The sequence below is a fragment of the Macaca nemestrina genome, chromosome 7, assembly GCF_043159975.1.
Source record: "Macaca nemestrina isolate mMacNem1 chromosome 7, mMacNem.hap1, whole genome shotgun sequence".
In the NCBI taxonomy this organism is placed as follows: domain Eukaryota; kingdom Metazoa; phylum Chordata; class Mammalia; order Primates; family Cercopithecidae; genus Macaca; species Macaca nemestrina.
Window position 1 is genome coordinate 7,482,519 of NC_092131.1, and position 17,359 is coordinate 7,499,877.

Sequence of the window (17,359 nt, forward strand, 5' to 3'; positions counted from 1 at the left end):
CGTGAGCCACCGCGCCCGGCCTCCCATACATTTTCTTTTTCTTTTTTTTTGAGATGGAGTTTCACTCTTTCGCTCAGGCTGGAGTGAAGTGGTGCGATCTTGGCTCACTGCAACCTCTGCTTCCTAGGTTCAAGCAATTCTCCTGCCTCAGCCTCCTGAGTAGCTGGAATTACAGGCGTGTGCCACCATGCCTGGCCTTTTTTTTTTTTTTTGTATTTTTAGTAGAGATGGGGTTTCACCATGTTGGCCAGGCTGGTCTGGAACTCTTGACCTCAGGTGATCCACCCACCTCGGCCTCCCAAAGTGCTAGGATTAAAGGTGTGAGCCATGGCACCCGGTCCCCCATACATTTTCCTAGAGTTATTCTTAGTAACTTCATTTTTTAAAAGATATTTTATCATGGAAATTTTCAAATATGCCCCCAAAGTAAAGAGAAAGTCTCAGGTACCATTTACCCAACTCTTCGTTTGTTATTATAAGTGGTATTATTTTTTCTTAAAATGTCATTTTCAAAATGTGTGCTAGTATTTAGAAATATATTTAATTTTAGAATAAGAGTTTAAAATGCATTTGGACAAATACCCTTGGATTTAAGGAGTAAGTGGAAGGTTTAAATGCAGCTACTCTTAAGCTCCTTCGCAAATCATCCTCCTTCACACAGAGTGGCAAATGCAGCAGTATACGTTGGTACTTTTTACATTTTATTTGAATGCCAACAATGAAAAAGGTCATTTTCCAAAAATACACTTAGGTTAAAACAGTGTTTCATTTTACAAGTAAAGAGTAAAAATCATATACTACCACTGAGAACACCTTCTCACCCTCCTCAACTATTCAGAAGTAACTAAGATTTAAATCTTCCATTCACCAGCTGAGCACTCTTGAACCCAGAGAGTCCTTTTGAACCCGGAGACAATGATGACAACAGCATAGACATTATGAATGAGGCAGTATGGGATGTGTGACTTGGAGCTGACTTCTACTAGCTTCATGACCTTGAGCAAACTGTAACTTCTCAGCCTCGGTTTCTTTTTCTGTAAAAAGGTATAATGCTACCTACTTAAGAGATGTATGTTAAGCACTTGGGAAATGATAGCTCTTGTTACCATTGGCTATGTGATAAATGGGTCTAGCTAAAAATGAGTTCACTCTTAACCACCCTTTGATAAAGGGCTGAGAAAGTGGAGAAAGCATGGCACTAGGAGGAACACACCCCTCAATGCAGTACCTGTTACATGGAGGAGTCAGGCACCCAACGACTCAAGTTTCCTGTCAAATAAAGAGAGAGAATACACTCCTAATGACATGATTGCCCGATGTATAATAGCTCATTCTGGCATATGTGGGAAGAACGTTGTAAAGATTGGACTTCAGAACCCAAACTTCTGGCACAGTATCAGCAGAGCACTATGTAAACCGAAGTTCTAACCAACAGATCTGCAAATATCCCAGAAAGGGAGATGAAACATTTTTGGAGCAGTGACTCTTTAATGCAAATAAGCCTCTTCCATACAAAACAAGGTTAGCTGACTTCCAGACCAGAACCATCCTCTCTGATGTGTGCTGTTGGTACAGAAGTTTCTGTGTAATACGGCTGCCATTTGCAAGCATGATTCACCTCCCTTCTTTGTGAAAAGGTAATATTGCCTTAGATAAAGTTTGTTCAATGAATTATCTCTTAAATATTAATATTCATGTGATGATATTGAAGAGTCTTGAGGTATTTTCATTTCCATTATCACATTTCATCTATACCTTAATACTGTGAAAGTCTCAGGGTAAGCAGTGAACGACAACAAAAAAACCCAGTTTGGGACTGGCCTAACCATTCTATTTTAATCTTTCTAGACCAAAGGTTTTCAAAGGTCTAACTTTTATTTAGTGAAATACATACAAAGGTGGTCACTTTACAGGAAACAGAACTCACTGGACCCCACTCACTGACCACCTTTCGAAATATTTACTGAACAGACATTTCGGGAAAAAAAGTCATCCACAGCCTGTCCACCTTCCCAATGTCAGATTTTCCAATTAAAGTCATTACTGCTTATATTTTGCCCACGTGCATATGTAACTGATTTACTAGGCAGTCTAGGTTGAGTGTGGCATGAGCCTGAAATACTCTTTGGACAGTTTCAAGTCCAGTCCAGCACCCCATCACCCCAGTGCACAGAGGAGACAGAAAAGCAGCTTACATTCTACCTTAAGCCAACAGCTGCGGCTCTAATGCCACTTTGTGAGTGCAGGAGGCGAAGACTGGAGGCCACCAGGACAAGTTCTATGGGCCGTAATTAGCGAAGATGTGGTCTGGTCCCCAAGAGGTTAAAACTCTTGGTGCCTCTGTATCTGCTGCTTTCAGAGTCCCCAGCATCAATTCCTGAGCCTCCAGAAAATCCCACTCAACTGTTACACACATCCTCAAAATGTGAAGATCTAACAAAAGAGGGCACCTAGGTGCAAACAGTTCTCACCAACACGACTGTGCAAATACAGAGATTAGTTTAGATGAACATAAGCTTCAAGAGCTACTATGTAGAGGCCGGGTGCAGTGGTTCATGCCTGTAATCCCAGCACTTTGGGAGGCCAAGGTGGGTGGATCACGAGGTCAAGAGATAGAGATCATTCTGGCCAACATGGTGAAACCCTGTCTCTACTAAAAATACAAAAATTAGTCGGGCGTGGTGGTGTGCGCCTATTAGTCCCAGCTATTTGGGAGGCTGAGGCAGGAGAATAGTTTGAATCCAGGAGGTAGAGAGGTTGCAGTGAGCCGAGATTGTACCACTTGCACTCCAGCCTGGCGACAGAGCAAGACTCCATTTCAAAAAAAAAAAAAAAAAAGAGCTACTATGTAGAATATGGATGAGAGGGAGCCCAACCCTTGACCCACCTCACAGGGCCCAAACTCTGTAACTTTACTTTTTTTTGAGACAGAGTCTCGCTCTGTAGCCCAGGCTGGAGTGCAGTGGCCGGATCTCAGCTCACTGCAAGCTCCGCCTCCCGGGTTTATGCCATTCTCCTGCCTCAGCCTCCCGAGTAGCTGGGACTACAGGCACCCGCCACCTCGCCCGGCTAGTTTTTTTTTTTTGTATTTCTTAGTAGAGACGGGGTTTCACCGTGTTAGCCAGGATGGTCTCGATCTCCTGACCTCATGATCCGCCCGTCTCGGCCTCCCAAAGTGCTGGGATTACAGGCTTGAGCCACCGCGCCCGGCCTGTAACTTTACTTTTTACACTGTCAAGACGAGCAAGATTACATTCTCTTCTATACAAAAATGAAATCTTTTAACAGGTTAATAAAAGAAATGCTATTTACATTCATATTGTGATTATGCAAACATTAAAACAGTGTGCTAGGATCACACTTAATGCTCTACAAGTACAACATAGGAGCTGCAAGGAGAGAATCTTCCCAGAGTCAGGTCAAAGGAGCTCTCTCTTTCAATACTGTCAAAATTAGGCCCTATTTTTTAGGCTATGGCTTTCTTTGCCCTACCCCTTCACCCCTTTTCATGGAGTTTCCAATTGCCTTTTCTTTTTCAGAAGACCCTTTTCCATACCACCAAGCTTCTTACTCACTCTACCTACTACTGAATGAAACTGACTTTTCCTTAAGAAATTCTTGGCCGGGCGCGGTGGCTCAAGCCTGTAATCCCAGCACTTTGGGAGGCTGAGACGGGCGGATCACGAGGTCAGGAGATCGAGACCATCCTGGCTAACACGGTGAAACCCCGTCTCTACTAAAAAATACAAAAAACTAGCCGGGCGAGGTGGCGGGTGCCTGTAGTCCCAGCTACTCGGGAGGCTGAGGCAGGAGAATGGCGTAAACCCGGGAGGCGGAGCTTGCAGTGAGCTGAGATTCGGCCACTGCACTCCAGCCTGGACCACAAAGCAAGACCCCGTCTCAAAAAAAAAAAAAAAAAAAAAGAAATTCTTACAGCCAGCCAACTTTCTATTCTAAATGGAATACATTTTCTAGCCTGCTGCACAGCTGTCCTCTTGGTTGTTGTGCACTAGGAAATCTTCCTTCTGATGTTCATCCTCATTTCGCTATATTGTATCTTCAACTTGCCTCCTCAGAAAGGGTACATGCAACATAAATCCTTGGGTCTCTAAAATTGTCATCTCTTGTTCTTGTATGTGACTTGATAGCTTTGCTGGATCAAGAACTCTATGATGTTTACAGTAATTTTTCCTCTCAAAGCATTGTTTTATTGCCTCTAATTATCCTCTGCTACTGAAGAAAAGTCTCATTCAGGTCTATTATTCTTTCCAGTCGATGGCCTATCTCACTGAAACTTTTAGATTCTTCAGTGTTGGTGTTTTGGATGGCTAGCTGGTACCCGGGTGCCAGTCTCTGTGGGTGGTCCCCTTCTTAAGGAGTTGGTCTAAGGTAGCCATGTTACCTTCCCCACAGTAACATGTGTCCCTGGATTTTCTGTTCAGAAGACTGGGGACAAACTTTTAGATCAGCTGCTCCAATGCTCCAAGGAGGGTAAGCAGTGCCAAGGGTCACCAACACCTAACAGCTTTACTGCTCACCACACATAGACTCCTTCTCTCTTCAAAACCTTTCCCTCAGCCTCTGCCCTCCACTGCAGCTCCTTCACAATGTATAACCGAAAGGTTTTATTCCCCTCTCTAGTACCTCCTGAGTCTCCTTCTACTTGTCTGAATGATGCTTTTACTCTGCCACTGGGCTCTCTTACCCTCTGACATGGTTTCACTGTGTCCTCACCCAAATCTCAACTTGAATTCTATCTCCCAGGATTCCCACATGTTGTAGGTGGGACCCGGGGCGAGGTAACTGAATCATGGGGACCAGTCTTTCCCATGCTATTCTCATGATAGTTAAGTCTCACAAGATGAGATGGGTTTATCAGGGGTTTCCACTTTTGCTTCTTCCTCATTTTTCTCTTGCCACCACCATGTAAGAAATGCCTTTCGCCTCCTGCCAAGATTCTGAGGCCTCCCCAGCCATGTGGACAGAGGAGAATCACAATTGTAATTTAAAGCTTCAAAAGGCCAGGTGTGGTGGCTCACACCTATAATCCCAGCCCTTTGGGAAGCCGAGGCAGATGGATCACGAGGTTAGGAGTTCAAGACAAGCCTGGCCAAGATGGCGAAACCTCATCTCTACTAAAAATACAAAAATTAGCCGGGTGTGGTGGCGGCGCCTGTAATCCCAGCTACTTTGGAGGCTGAGGCACGAGATCACTTGAACCTGGGTGGCAGAGGTTGCAGTGAGCCGAGATCATACCACTGGCACTCCAGCCTGGGTGACAAGAGTGAGACTCCATCTCAAAAAAAAAAAGCTTCAGTGTTCTCGTTTGGGGCTCAGAGTAGTCAGTATTTGGTTTGAGATGCTGTTAATAATAAAACATCCATGTTGGACTTGAGGTGGTTTTCAGGAAGTAAGCTGGGGCTAGAGTCATCTAATGAGCAGTGGCTAAAAGCATGAAAATGTTAAGCATGCTCTTACTCCTACCCCACGTGCCCCACCAAGCACACAGTCAATCTGTTTCTAAATCTTTTCCATTATCTTTTGTAGTTTCTTTCCTTCCTTCCTTCCCTCTCCCTCTCTCTTTTTTTTTTTTTTTGGAAGGAGTTTCACCCTTGTTGCCCAGGCTGGAGTGCGATGGCGTGGTTAAAAAAGAAAAAAAACAGAACACATGGCAACATTAAACACTGGCGTAATACTTGACTCAACCTGTCCAAAAACTTCACAGTTGACTAAGAACCCTACAGATTCCATTTTTGTTACTTTTTTTGGGGAAAGGGCAGTTAATATTTACGTAACTGTATCTGAAATATGAATGTCAATAAAAGCTGGAATGTCATTAACAAAAGGATAGAGCCTTCACTGTTTTAAGTCATGATAAACTAGAAATAATGCATATATTATAAATTATAGCTATAGTTTCACTGGAAAGAATAAAGGGTTGAGAACCCCCATGTATCAAATCACAATGGAATTCTTAATGCCCATTTGACAAGTGGGGAAAGGAGCTCCAGGTGGCAGGAATTGCCCACCTTGTTTTCGGCAGGGCCAAGAGGGAAGCCAGGACACTGAAGGGTCTCCACCTCTACTACTCTGCTCTCAAAAGAAAAAAAAAATGCAACTCACTCTGTTCTTAGAATGTGCAAGATCAAAAGGATTTTTCTTCTTGATCCTGCCCTTGCCGAAATTTCCTGAGCTATTCCAGGTTCCATTCAACCTCAGGTATGGAAAGGCATTAGGCTTTCTGTTCCAGAGTTTATTTTATTAGTTCATTTAATTTAAAAGTTTACATCTTTGTGGGTATTTTCAGCTCCTTGTACAAACTGCCAAATAGTACTAGAAAGTAATACAAAAAGTAGGCTTCTATAAGAACCCAACCCACTTTAGGCAAAACAAACACACCCAACCAATGGGTTCAGAGTGTCTCCACTGCTCGCCATGTCCCAGTCATAAATAACTTCATCTCCTCCTGTCATGCCAGCTTAAATTAGCATACCAGGAGCTTAACTGATGATAAGACAAATACAAATTTATGAAATCCTTTCCAGTGGTCAGCTGGATGAATCTAGTACAGACCCAGGTCTCCAGTAGCATAGACCAATACAACACACCCAAATTTAAAATGTGTACTACGGGCTGGGCACAGTGGCTCACGCCTGTATCCTAGCACTCTAGGAGGTGGAAGCAGGCGGATTACTTGAGACCAGGAGTTCGAGACCAGACTGGCCAACAGGATGAAACCCTGTCTCTACTAAACATAAAAATTGGCTGGGCGTGGCGGCACACACCCATAATCCCAGCTACTTGGGAGGCTGAGGCAGGAGAATCGCTTGAACCAGGGAGGTAGAGGTTGCAGTGAGCTGAAATTGCACCATTGCACTCCAGCCTGGGCAAGAGAGCAAGACTCTTGCCTCAAAAATATAAAAAATAAGCCGGGCGCGGTGGCTCACGCCTGTAATCCCAGCACTTTGGGAGGCCAAGGCAGGCGGATCACGAGGTCAGGAGATCAAGACCATCCTGGCGAATACAGTGAAACCCTGTCTCTACTAAAAATACAAAAAAATTAGCCGGGTGTGGTGGCGGGCGCCTGTAGTCCCAGGTTCTCGGGACGCTGAGGCAGGAGAATGGCGTGAACCCAGGAGGCGGCAGAGTTTGCAGTGAGCCAAGATGGCGCCCACCGCACTCCAGCCTGGGAGACATAGCGAGACTCCGTCTCAAAAAATAAATAAGTAAATTAATAAATAAATAAAAAATAAAATGTGTACAAAGAAGCCATAAGGCAGTGTGGAAGATATCCATTCCAAAATAAATTACGGGCAATTTTATTTACTCACATGCAATGCCTATAAATAAAGGGTATTTGCTTCATCTTACTGCAAGGATCTAAAATGCTGCCACTTACATTAATAGCATAGCTACTACTAAAACTAAAACTGACTGTTAGAATTGCTTGAACCTGGGAGGCAGAGGTTTCAGTGAGCCGAGATCGCACCAATGCACTCCAGCCTGGGTGACAGAGGGAGGCTCCATCTCAAAAAAACAGAAACAAAAAACAAACAAAAAAACCCAAAACGGACTGCTTTTGTTTTCAGGAATTGCCCTAGAGAAAGAATACAAACCACCATTTTGACTTAGGCACAGGAAAACATAGCTGTCAAGACTCAAGCACTTTCTATAATTAAAAGAAAGTAAAGTTCTTATAACTTACCTAGCAAATTCTGCCAGTTGTTTGGGATCTGAGAGGTCAATGCCAGGTATTCCTCCAGGAGGAAGTTTCTTTCCTGTCATATATTCTGAATAATCAGGAGGTGAGTTCTCGCCAATGATCTGTTCTTCAACCACAGTCTCATGGTCAATATCTTTTTTTTCATCTGAAACACATCATGAGATTGATTATCTTTAGCTGAGTAAATAGATTTTAAAAACTACAAAAACTGCTTTCACCAGTAACTTCTTAAATGGGTGATTTATAGCCACCAGCTCAATTGTTTTCTTTTTCTTCTTTTTTTTTTTTTAGGGAACGGGTCTCACTGTCACCCAGCTGGAGTGCAGTGGCCCAATCACGATCACGGCTCATTCAACCTCAAACTCCTGGGCTCAAGCAATCCCCACACCTCAGCCTCCTGAGTAGCTGGGACTACAGGCATGTGCCACCACACCCAGCTAATTATTTTTATTTATTGTAGAAACAGGGTCTCACAATGTTGCCCAGGCTGGTCTGGAACACCTGCACTCAAGCGATCCTCCTGCCTTGGCCTCCTAAAGTCCTGATGTTACAGGCATAAGCCACCACACCCAGCCTAGATTTCAGCTTTTTACTCACACCACACACATTTCCTGGCAACTACCAATTCTGTGGTGCTGATTCAAATCTGATTTCATAGACCTCTTAGCTAGTCTCTTGCTACCTCTCCAGCCTCCTCCCTCTTCACTCCTCTATTGTGGCCCTTTAGCACCTCAACTGTATCATGGCCCATCTACCCTAACCTCAAGGTGTTTATTCATGCAATTTCCATTGACTACAATTTGTAATTATAGCTGTGTGGTTTTGTCAACTTCCCACTAGACTGTAAACTGCGTAAGGACATGAAGGTTGGTCAGTTTTGATCCCATGGATTTACAGAGCCTTGTTCAAAATCTGCAGATAGCTGGCCCTCAATAAAAATATGTTCAGCCCAGCACCAGTGGTTCATGCCTATAATCCCAGCACTTTGGAAGGCTAAGGCAGTTGAATTGCTTGCAGTTAGGAGTTTGAGACCAGACTGGACAACACGGCAAAACTCCATCTGCTTAAAAATACAAAAATTAGCCGGGCATGGTGGTGCATGCCTGTAATCCCAGCTACTCAGGAGGCTGAGGCAGGAGAATTGCCTGAACCAGGAGGCAGAGGTCGCAGTGAACTGAGATAGTGCCAATGCCCTCCAGCCTGGGTGACAGAGTGAAATTCTGTCTCAAAAAACAAAACAAAAAATAAAAATAAACAAGCATATGTTCAAACAAATGTACAACATCTCTACTTGCATGACTTACTATCATCTCAAATCCAACAGGTTACAAAAATTAGGCCACATGCAGTGGCTCATGCCTGTAATCCCAGCACTCTGGGAGGTCAAGACAGGAGGATCACTTAAGCCCAGAAGTTCTGAGACCAGCCTGGGCAACAAAGGGAGAGACCCTGTCTCCACAAAAAAATTAAAATTAGCCAGGCGTGGGGTGCATGCCTGTAGTCCCAGCTACTTGGGAGGCTGAGGCAGGATAATCACTTGAGCCCAAGAGGTCGAGGCTGTAGTGAGCCGTGACCACATCACTGCAACTTCAGTCTAGAGGAAGATTGCCCAAAAAAAAAAAAAAAAAAAGTGGGGGGGCGCGCGCCGGGTACGGTGGCTCACACGGTCAGGAGATCAAGACCATCCTGGCTAACACGATGAAACCCCGTCTCTACTAAAAATACAAAATATTAGCCGGGCGTGGTGGCGGGCGCCTGTAATCCCAGCTACTCAGGAGGCTGAGGCAGGAGAATCGCTTGAACCTGGGAGGCGGAGCTTGCACTGAGCCGAGATTGTGCCAGTATACTCCAGCCTGGGTGACAAAGCGAGACTCTGTCTCAACAACAACAACAAAACAACCATATATATTTTCTATATATAAGTATATATTTTATATATATTTATTCATATATTCAGACCCCATATAATTCATTTTCCACATCTCAGACACCAAATCCTATTGATCCCCTTTAAAAGATCTCTCGGCCAGGGCACAGTGGCTCATGCCTGTAATCCCCACATTTTGGGAGCTCAAGACCAGCCTGGTCAACATGATGAAACCCCAACTCTATTGAAAATACAAAAATTAGCCAGCTGTGGTGGCGGGCGCCTGTAAGCCCAGCTACTTGGGAGGCTGAGGCAGGAGAATCGCCTAAACCCGGGTGGCGGAGGTTGCAGTGAGCCAAGATTGCGCCATTGCACTCCACCCCGGGTGACAGAGCAAGACTCCGTCTCAAAAGAAAAAAAACACACACACACACACAAAAAAAACAAAAAACAAAACTAAAAAACACCAGTCTTCTCTTTGATCCACTGCCATCAACTTATTTCCTATTATCTCAAACCAAAATGATTGTAGTAGTTTCTTAATTGATTTTCACAATTATGTTCTCTAGTGATACTGCAAAGGATAAATTGCCACAGAAAATATAGCTGATATATTCTCACCTATGGTATAATCCCTTCAATGCTGCTGTAAATTATTTCAGTCTGGCATTCTGGGTCCGATGCTGTCTGGTCCCACTTTAACAACATACCTGGTCTTACCTTCTATTTCTCCTTTGCACATGCCTTCTATATTCTAACCAGCTTTTCTCATGGGTTAAATTCACAAGTGCATGGCAGGAGGTTTTCAATAAGTGTGAGTTTTGCTCTCTCTTACCACCTCTCTTCTCAACCCAGCCTCCCCTCCAAAGTATAGCTCAAATTCCAGAGAATTTGAGGGTGTGTTGATTTTATCAGTCCAGTGTTGATTCCTACTTTTTCTTTGAGCTCCTAGATTATTTCCTGACTCAATCACTTCAGTTTAAATTTTTGTTGGTCTTGCCTCTTTTTTTTTTGAGATGGAGTCTCGCTGTGTCGCCCAGGCTGGAGTGCAATGGCGCAATCTCAGCTCACTGCAACCTCCGCCTCCCAGGTTCAAGCGATTCTCCTGGCTCCACCTCCTGATTAGCCGGGACTACAGGCACACGCCACCATGCCCAGCTAATTGTTTGTATTTTTAGTAGAAACAGGGTTTCACCATGTTGGCCAGGATGGTCTCAATCTCTTGACCTCGTGATCCACCTACCTTGGCTTCCCAAAGCGTTGGGATTCCAGGTGAGAAACTGTGCCTGGCCGGTCTTGCCTCTTAAGGTAGAGTAGAAGTGCCCAAAGGCCAAAAAACAAGTCATCTTCTACCTTTGATGCCTAAATTAGAAACAGGTACTCCACAATTTTCAAGGCTAACTGCAAGTTTTTGTTTCTCAAACAAACTGTCTGTCTCACCAAAAGTAGTAAAATAAAATCGTTCAGAAGTGAAACTGGCTTCAACTCTTACCTTGAATTACCTTTCCACCAGTGTTAAAAATCAAGACCAAAAACCAAACCAAAACGAAATCTACAACCACCAAAAACTACATATAACTGCTTTAACACACAGCTTTCTGACCTCAGAGCAAAGCTGGAGTATGAGAGGAAGATCAAGATAGCACGGAGCTTCCATTTGATTCAAGTGGTCATTATCAAGTTCAATAACTCTCAGCAATGAAAAGCACTGAATGCAACTGTAAACTTTAAATGCCTCTCTAATTCCACCACTCTTCATTCTAGGAAACATAATTATACATCGTTACAAGGAATCACAGATTTTTTCATTTTACTGAGGAGAATGTGCAGGCACGGAGATGTTAAGTAACCTGCTCAGGGTTAACTGGCTAGGAAGTGGCAGATGTAAACTCATGAAGTCTACCCCTAAGATTTATATGCTTAACTGTTAAGCTCTGCTGCCTCTTGTTTGGAACCAGAAAGAACACTAGTGATAATATACCCAAGGTTATCTATTCACAGATGAAGATTATCTATCCACACAGATGGATGGTGGGGCCTAGGAAAAAAAATAACTGGATGTATTTAGAAAAATGGACAGGAAATGTGGTTACTGACCCTAAGTCACAAAGTCAGGACTCAAATACCTTTTTTTTTTTTTTTTTTTTTTTTTTTTACCGTCTCGGTCTGTCGCCCACACTGGAGTGCAGTGGCCAGATCTCAGCTCACTGCAAGCTCCGCCTCCCAGGTTTACACCGTTCTCCTGTCTCAGCCTCCTGAGTAGCTGGGACTACAGGCGCCCGCCACCACGTCCGGCTAATTTTTTGTATTTTTTAGTAAAGACGGGGTTTCACCGTGTTAGCCAGGATGGTCTCGATCTCCTGACCTCATGATCCGCCCGCCTCGGCCTCCCAAAGTGCTGGGATTACAGGCGTGAGTCATCGTACCCGGCCCAGCCTCCACTCTTTTTTTTTTTTTTTGAGACGGAGTCTTGCTCTGTCGCCCAGGCTGGAGTGCAGTGGCCGGATCTCAGCTCACTGCAAGCTCCGCCTCCCGGGTTCACGCCATTCTCCTGCCTCAGCCTCCTGAGTAGCTGGGACTACAGGCGCCTGCCACCTTGCCTGGCTACTTTTTTTTTTTGTATTTTTTAGTAGAGACGGGGTTTCACTGTGTTAGCCAGAATGGTCTCCATCTCCTGACCTCCTGATCTGCCATCTCAGCCTCCCAAAGTGCTAGGATTACAGGCGTGAGCCACTGTGCCCGGCAGGACTCAAATTAGTTAATTTCATTCCTGTTCCCAGGGCTGCCTGCTCCTACTGACACCCCCTTCACGTGCCTATCCCTCTAGCCTGGGCACATCTACTTCTATATCAAAACTTTCAAGTGGTACAGAAATATGTTGGTGGCCAAGGGAGCTATTTGTCCTCATGTTTTATATTTCTGTTGTTTTTTCTTTTCTTTTCGAGACACAGTCTCGCTCTGTTGCCCAGGCTGGAGTGCAGTGGAGCAATCATGGCTCACTGCAGCCTCGACCTCCAAGGCTCAAGCAATCCTCCCACCTCAGCCTCCCATGTAACTGGGACCACAGACAGGCTGGGCTGATTTTATTTTTTGTAGAGATGTGGTCTCACTATGTTACCTAGGCTGGTTTTGAACTCCTGGGCTCAAGCAATCCGCCTTGGCCTACCAAAGTGCTGGGATTACAGGTGTGAGCCATGTTTCGTATTTCTGATACAGAATGATAGCAATGTTGAGAATCAGTACTACTCTGAATAAGCTACTGATGAAAGTGTCTTAATCCATTTGGGCTGCTACAACAAAAACATAGATTGGGTGGCTTAAGCAACATTTATTTCCCACAGTTTGGAAGCTAGAAGTCCAAGATCAATATGCCAGCATGGTGGTGTTTTTGGTGAGGGCCTACTCCCTGGTTTGCAGATAGCCATCTTCACATTGTCTTCTCATATAGTGTAGAGAGGACCAGAGAGCTAGCACTCTGGGGTCTCTTTTATAGGGCACTAATCCCATGCATTAGGGTTCCACCCTCAGACCTAAATTACCCCCCAAAGGACCTACCCTCTAATACCATCACACTGAGGGTTAAGATTTCAACACATGAATCTGGGAGAGACACAAACATGCAGTCCACCCCAGAGGGCATGTCTCAAGTGTGCTGAGACAGAAGACTGAACTCATGGCATAAAGGAATCACAGGCTAAATGACTTTCTTCATTAGTTCTACATATATTGAGGGCCTCCTATGTGCCTGGCATTGTTCTGGGTACTAGGAATAAAAGCTGGAAACAAAGAGTCTGCTCTCAAGGAACTTACAGTCCAGCGAGGGAAGTCAAATGAGGAAATACTTGAGTGGGGCTCAGAACCCAAATGTGAGCAATTCCAATATTGAGAGACTGAGGAAGACTTTGCAAGGGGACTGAAGAGGTATATCCGCAGGTAGGGAGACAACTAGCTCTGTCTAAAGAGAATTTAACTCAGCGACATATCAAGTGCAAGTGGCGTACAGTATCAACACCGAAGAGTATCAAGAACCCTCACGATGGCCACTAAAATAATTCAGAATCAGATACCAAAAAAACATATGAAAGAAGCCTAAAGTAGATGCTAACAAGACTTTATGACCTATATCAGGAATCAGCTAGTAGAGCCAGTTGGCCAAATCCAACCTCTGTATTTCCACGGTTTTCATTAAAAAAAAAAAAAAAAAAAAAAAAAAAGGTGGTAAAATACACATTACCATAATACTTACCATTTTAACCATACTAAGTGTACAATTTAGTGCCATTAAATACATTCAGAATGTGTAACCATCACCACTATCTAAACTCAAATGTTTTCTTCATTCCTGCAAAAAACTCTATATCCATTACATAAGAACTTTCACTTCCCCTCAGCACCTGCTAACCTCAATTCTACTTTCTGTCTCTATACATTTGCCTATTTCAGGTACCTCATACCAGTTGAATCATACAGTCTTTGCCATCCATGCCTGGTTTATTTCACTAAGCATAATGTTTTTAAGACCCACCTGTTGTAACACGTAACAACATTCCATTCCTCTTCATGGCTGAATAATATTCTGTACATACATACCATTTTGTTCATCCATCTGTTAATGGATGGAGAAATAAACATGGCTAGATAATGAATCAGATGGGTTGGGGAGGAACAGGGATGCCAAGTATGCCACCTGAGTTTCTTGCTTGTAATTCTTAGAAGATTGTGGTGTCATTTGCTGAGATGGAGGACAAGAGCGGGAAAGAGATGACATGCAGAAGATTTAGAGTTCCTCTTTGGTTTGAGGTATCTGTGCAAAATCTAAGGGGCAGACCTCAAAAAGGCAACTAGATATGCAAGTACAGGGGACAAGAAACCTAGGTTACAGAGAATTATATGGGAATCTGTGAGAATCACTGGCATATAGATTTTTTTTTTTTTGACAGGGTCTGGCTCTGTTGACCAGACGAGAGTGCAATGGCACGATCATAGCTCATTGCGGCCTCAAACTCCTGGACTCAACTGACCCTCCTGCTTCAGCCTCCCAAGTAGGTGGGACTATAGGCCCACAATACCATGCCTGACTCAGACTGCACTGAAAGCCACAGAAAGACATTGTAAGATTATCTACTGAAAAAGAAAATAGTCAGAGAGGAGAAGGCTTAGAACCAAAACCTGAACAATTCTAATATTAAGAGAATCAGGAAGACTTTGCAAAGGAGACTGAAGAGAGATGTCCACAGGTAGGGAGACAACTAGTCCTGTCTAAAGAAAATTGTACTCAGTGATGTATCAAGTTTGCTAAGTGGCATACAGCAAAAGCAGTCTGCCCTAAGCACAGAAAAGAGAGGGCTGCATGGTCTGTACATAATTTTAAAACCGTAATAAAACTGGCTGAAAATAAGTGTACTCTTGATCATTACCACATTACACACTTACCCATCCATCCATCCATCCATCCATCCATCCATCCATCCATCCATCCATCCATCCTGAGACGGAGTCTCCCTCTGTCCCCCAGGTTGGAGTGCAGTGGTGCGATCTTGGCCCACTGCAACCTCCGCCTCCCAGGTTCAAGCGATTCTCCTGTCTCAGCCTCCCAAGTAGCTGGGATCACAGGGGTACACCACCACGCTCAGAAATTTTTTGTATTTTTAGCAGAGATGGGGTTTCACCACATTGGCCAGGCTGGTCTCTAACTCCTGACCTCAGGTGATCCGCCCACCTCAGCCTCCAAAGTGCTGGGATTACAGGCATGAGCCACTGTGCCTGGCCCTCCCACACTTTTAAACAATATCAGTTTCTTGCCTTAAAAAAAAAAAACTTTTGTTGGTCTAAGTTTGAAATAATTTTTGTGGTTATTGTATGTTTTCATAAGATACAGATTTAAGACACACATTGTCACATGTTTATGACTTATTCCTTAAAAAAGAGTGTTTCCTGCAAGGAAGAAAACTAGAGGAACTCTCTGAAGACCAGTGCACAGAAATTGTGAAGAGGGTTAACAAGAAAATGTAAGAAAATAGGCTGACTGGGCACAGTGGGTCACATCTGTAATCCTAGCACTTTCGGAGGCCAAGGCGGGTGGATCACGAGGTCAGGATTGTTTGAGACCAGCCTGGCCAACATAGTGAAACCCCATCACTACTAAAAATTAAAATAAAAAAAAAAGAAAAGAAAAAAATTAGGGCCGGGCGCGGTGGCTCAAGCCTGTAATCCCAGCACTTTGGGAGGCCGAGACGGGCGGATCACGAGGTCGGGAGATCAAGACCATCCTGGCTAACACGGTGAAACCCCGTCTCTACTAAAAAAATACAAAAAACTAGCCGGGCGAGGTGGCGGACGCCTGTAGTCCCAGCTACTCCGGAGGCTGAGGCAGGAGAATGGCGTAAACCCGGGAGGCGGAGCTTGCAGTGAGCTGAGATCCGGCCACTGCACTCCAGCCTGGGCAGCAGAGTGAGACTCCGTCTCAAACAAAAAAAAAAAAAAAAAAAAAAAAAATAGATGGGCGTGGTGGCAGGCGTCTGTAATTCCAGCTACTTGGGAGGCTGAGGCAGGAGAATCGCTTGAACCCGGGAGGCGGATGTTGTAGTGATCCGAGATCACACCACTGTACTCTAGCCCAGGCAACAGTGTGAGACTTCGACTCAAAAAAAGAAAAAAAGAAAAAAAAAAAGAAAAAAGGGGGGAAAAAAAAGAGGAAAAAGAAAAAAAGAAAAAAAAAAAGAAAAAAGGGGGAAAAAAAAGAGGAAAAAAAAAAAAAGAATAAAGAAAAAAAGAAAATAGGCTGGGCCCGGTACCTTGCACCTGTAATCTCAGCACTTTGGGAGGCCAAAGCGGGCTGATCACCCAAGGTCAGGAGTTCAAGACCAGTCTGGCCAACATGGCAAAAATCCATCTCTACAAAAGTCAGCAGGCATAGTGGCACATGCTTGTAATTCCAGCTACTCGGGAGACTGAAGCAAATGAATTGCTTGAACCTGGGAGGTAGAGGTTACAGTAAGCTGAAAGCACGCCACTGCACTCCAGCCTGGGTGACAGAGTAAGACTCCGTCTCAAAAAAAAGGAAAGGACAGGATAGGAAAGGAAAAGAAATGAAACATACAGGAAAAAAATCAAGCTGCAAAGAAGACTTCTAGAGAAATGACAAAAGACACTAGCTTTTGTTGCCAGAAGAAACCAAAAGGACAATATTTGACCTGCCTCATTTTCAAAAGCTGGACACACAGTAAAGCAATACATTAAATAATGTCAATATTTGCTATCATTTGGCCATTTTACTAATTTTTGCAAAAAGAAAATCAGAAGTTTTTACCAGATAGAATAAAAATTTATGATGCTATAAAAGAAGCTAGTAATTTTTATTTATTACATTACAGGCCATACGTACATGTAAGTTTCTTTGTTCAAAAAAATATCTTGGCCAGGTGCAGTGGCTCATGCCTATAATCCCAGCACTTTGGGGGGCCGAGGTGGGAGAATCACTTGAACCTGAGAGGCAGAGGTTGCAGCGAGCCGAGATCATGCCACTGCATTCCAGGCTGGGCAACAGAGCAAGACTCTGTCTCAAAAAATAAAAAAGATGAGCCTGGCTAACATGGCAAAACTCCATTGCTACTAAAAATACCATTCCCTTCATAGTTACTACTGAAAAAGATTTTGCTACATAGAGGAGAGTGTTTATTGACCCACTATGAATGTAAAATTATGCTATGAATGTTATTGATTTCTATTGACTAGCAATGGGGTAATATCAAATGTACATCTAGGTAAAA

The 17,359-nt window shown here is 43.8% G+C and overlaps 1 protein-coding gene across 1 annotated transcript in view; it reads right to left on the reverse strand.

Moving 5' to 3' along the window:
- LOC139364180 (YY1 transcription factor) overlaps positions 1-17,359 on the reverse strand; it is a 44,069-nt gene that overhangs the window by 11,835 nt on the left and 14,875 nt on the right. The window contains exon 2 of the mRNA XM_071099608.1: positions 7,706-7,868. Within this exon, the coding sequence (XP_070955709.1) occupies positions 7,706-7,868 (163 nt within the window). The remainder of the gene's footprint in view (positions 1-7,705; positions 7,869-17,359) is intronic.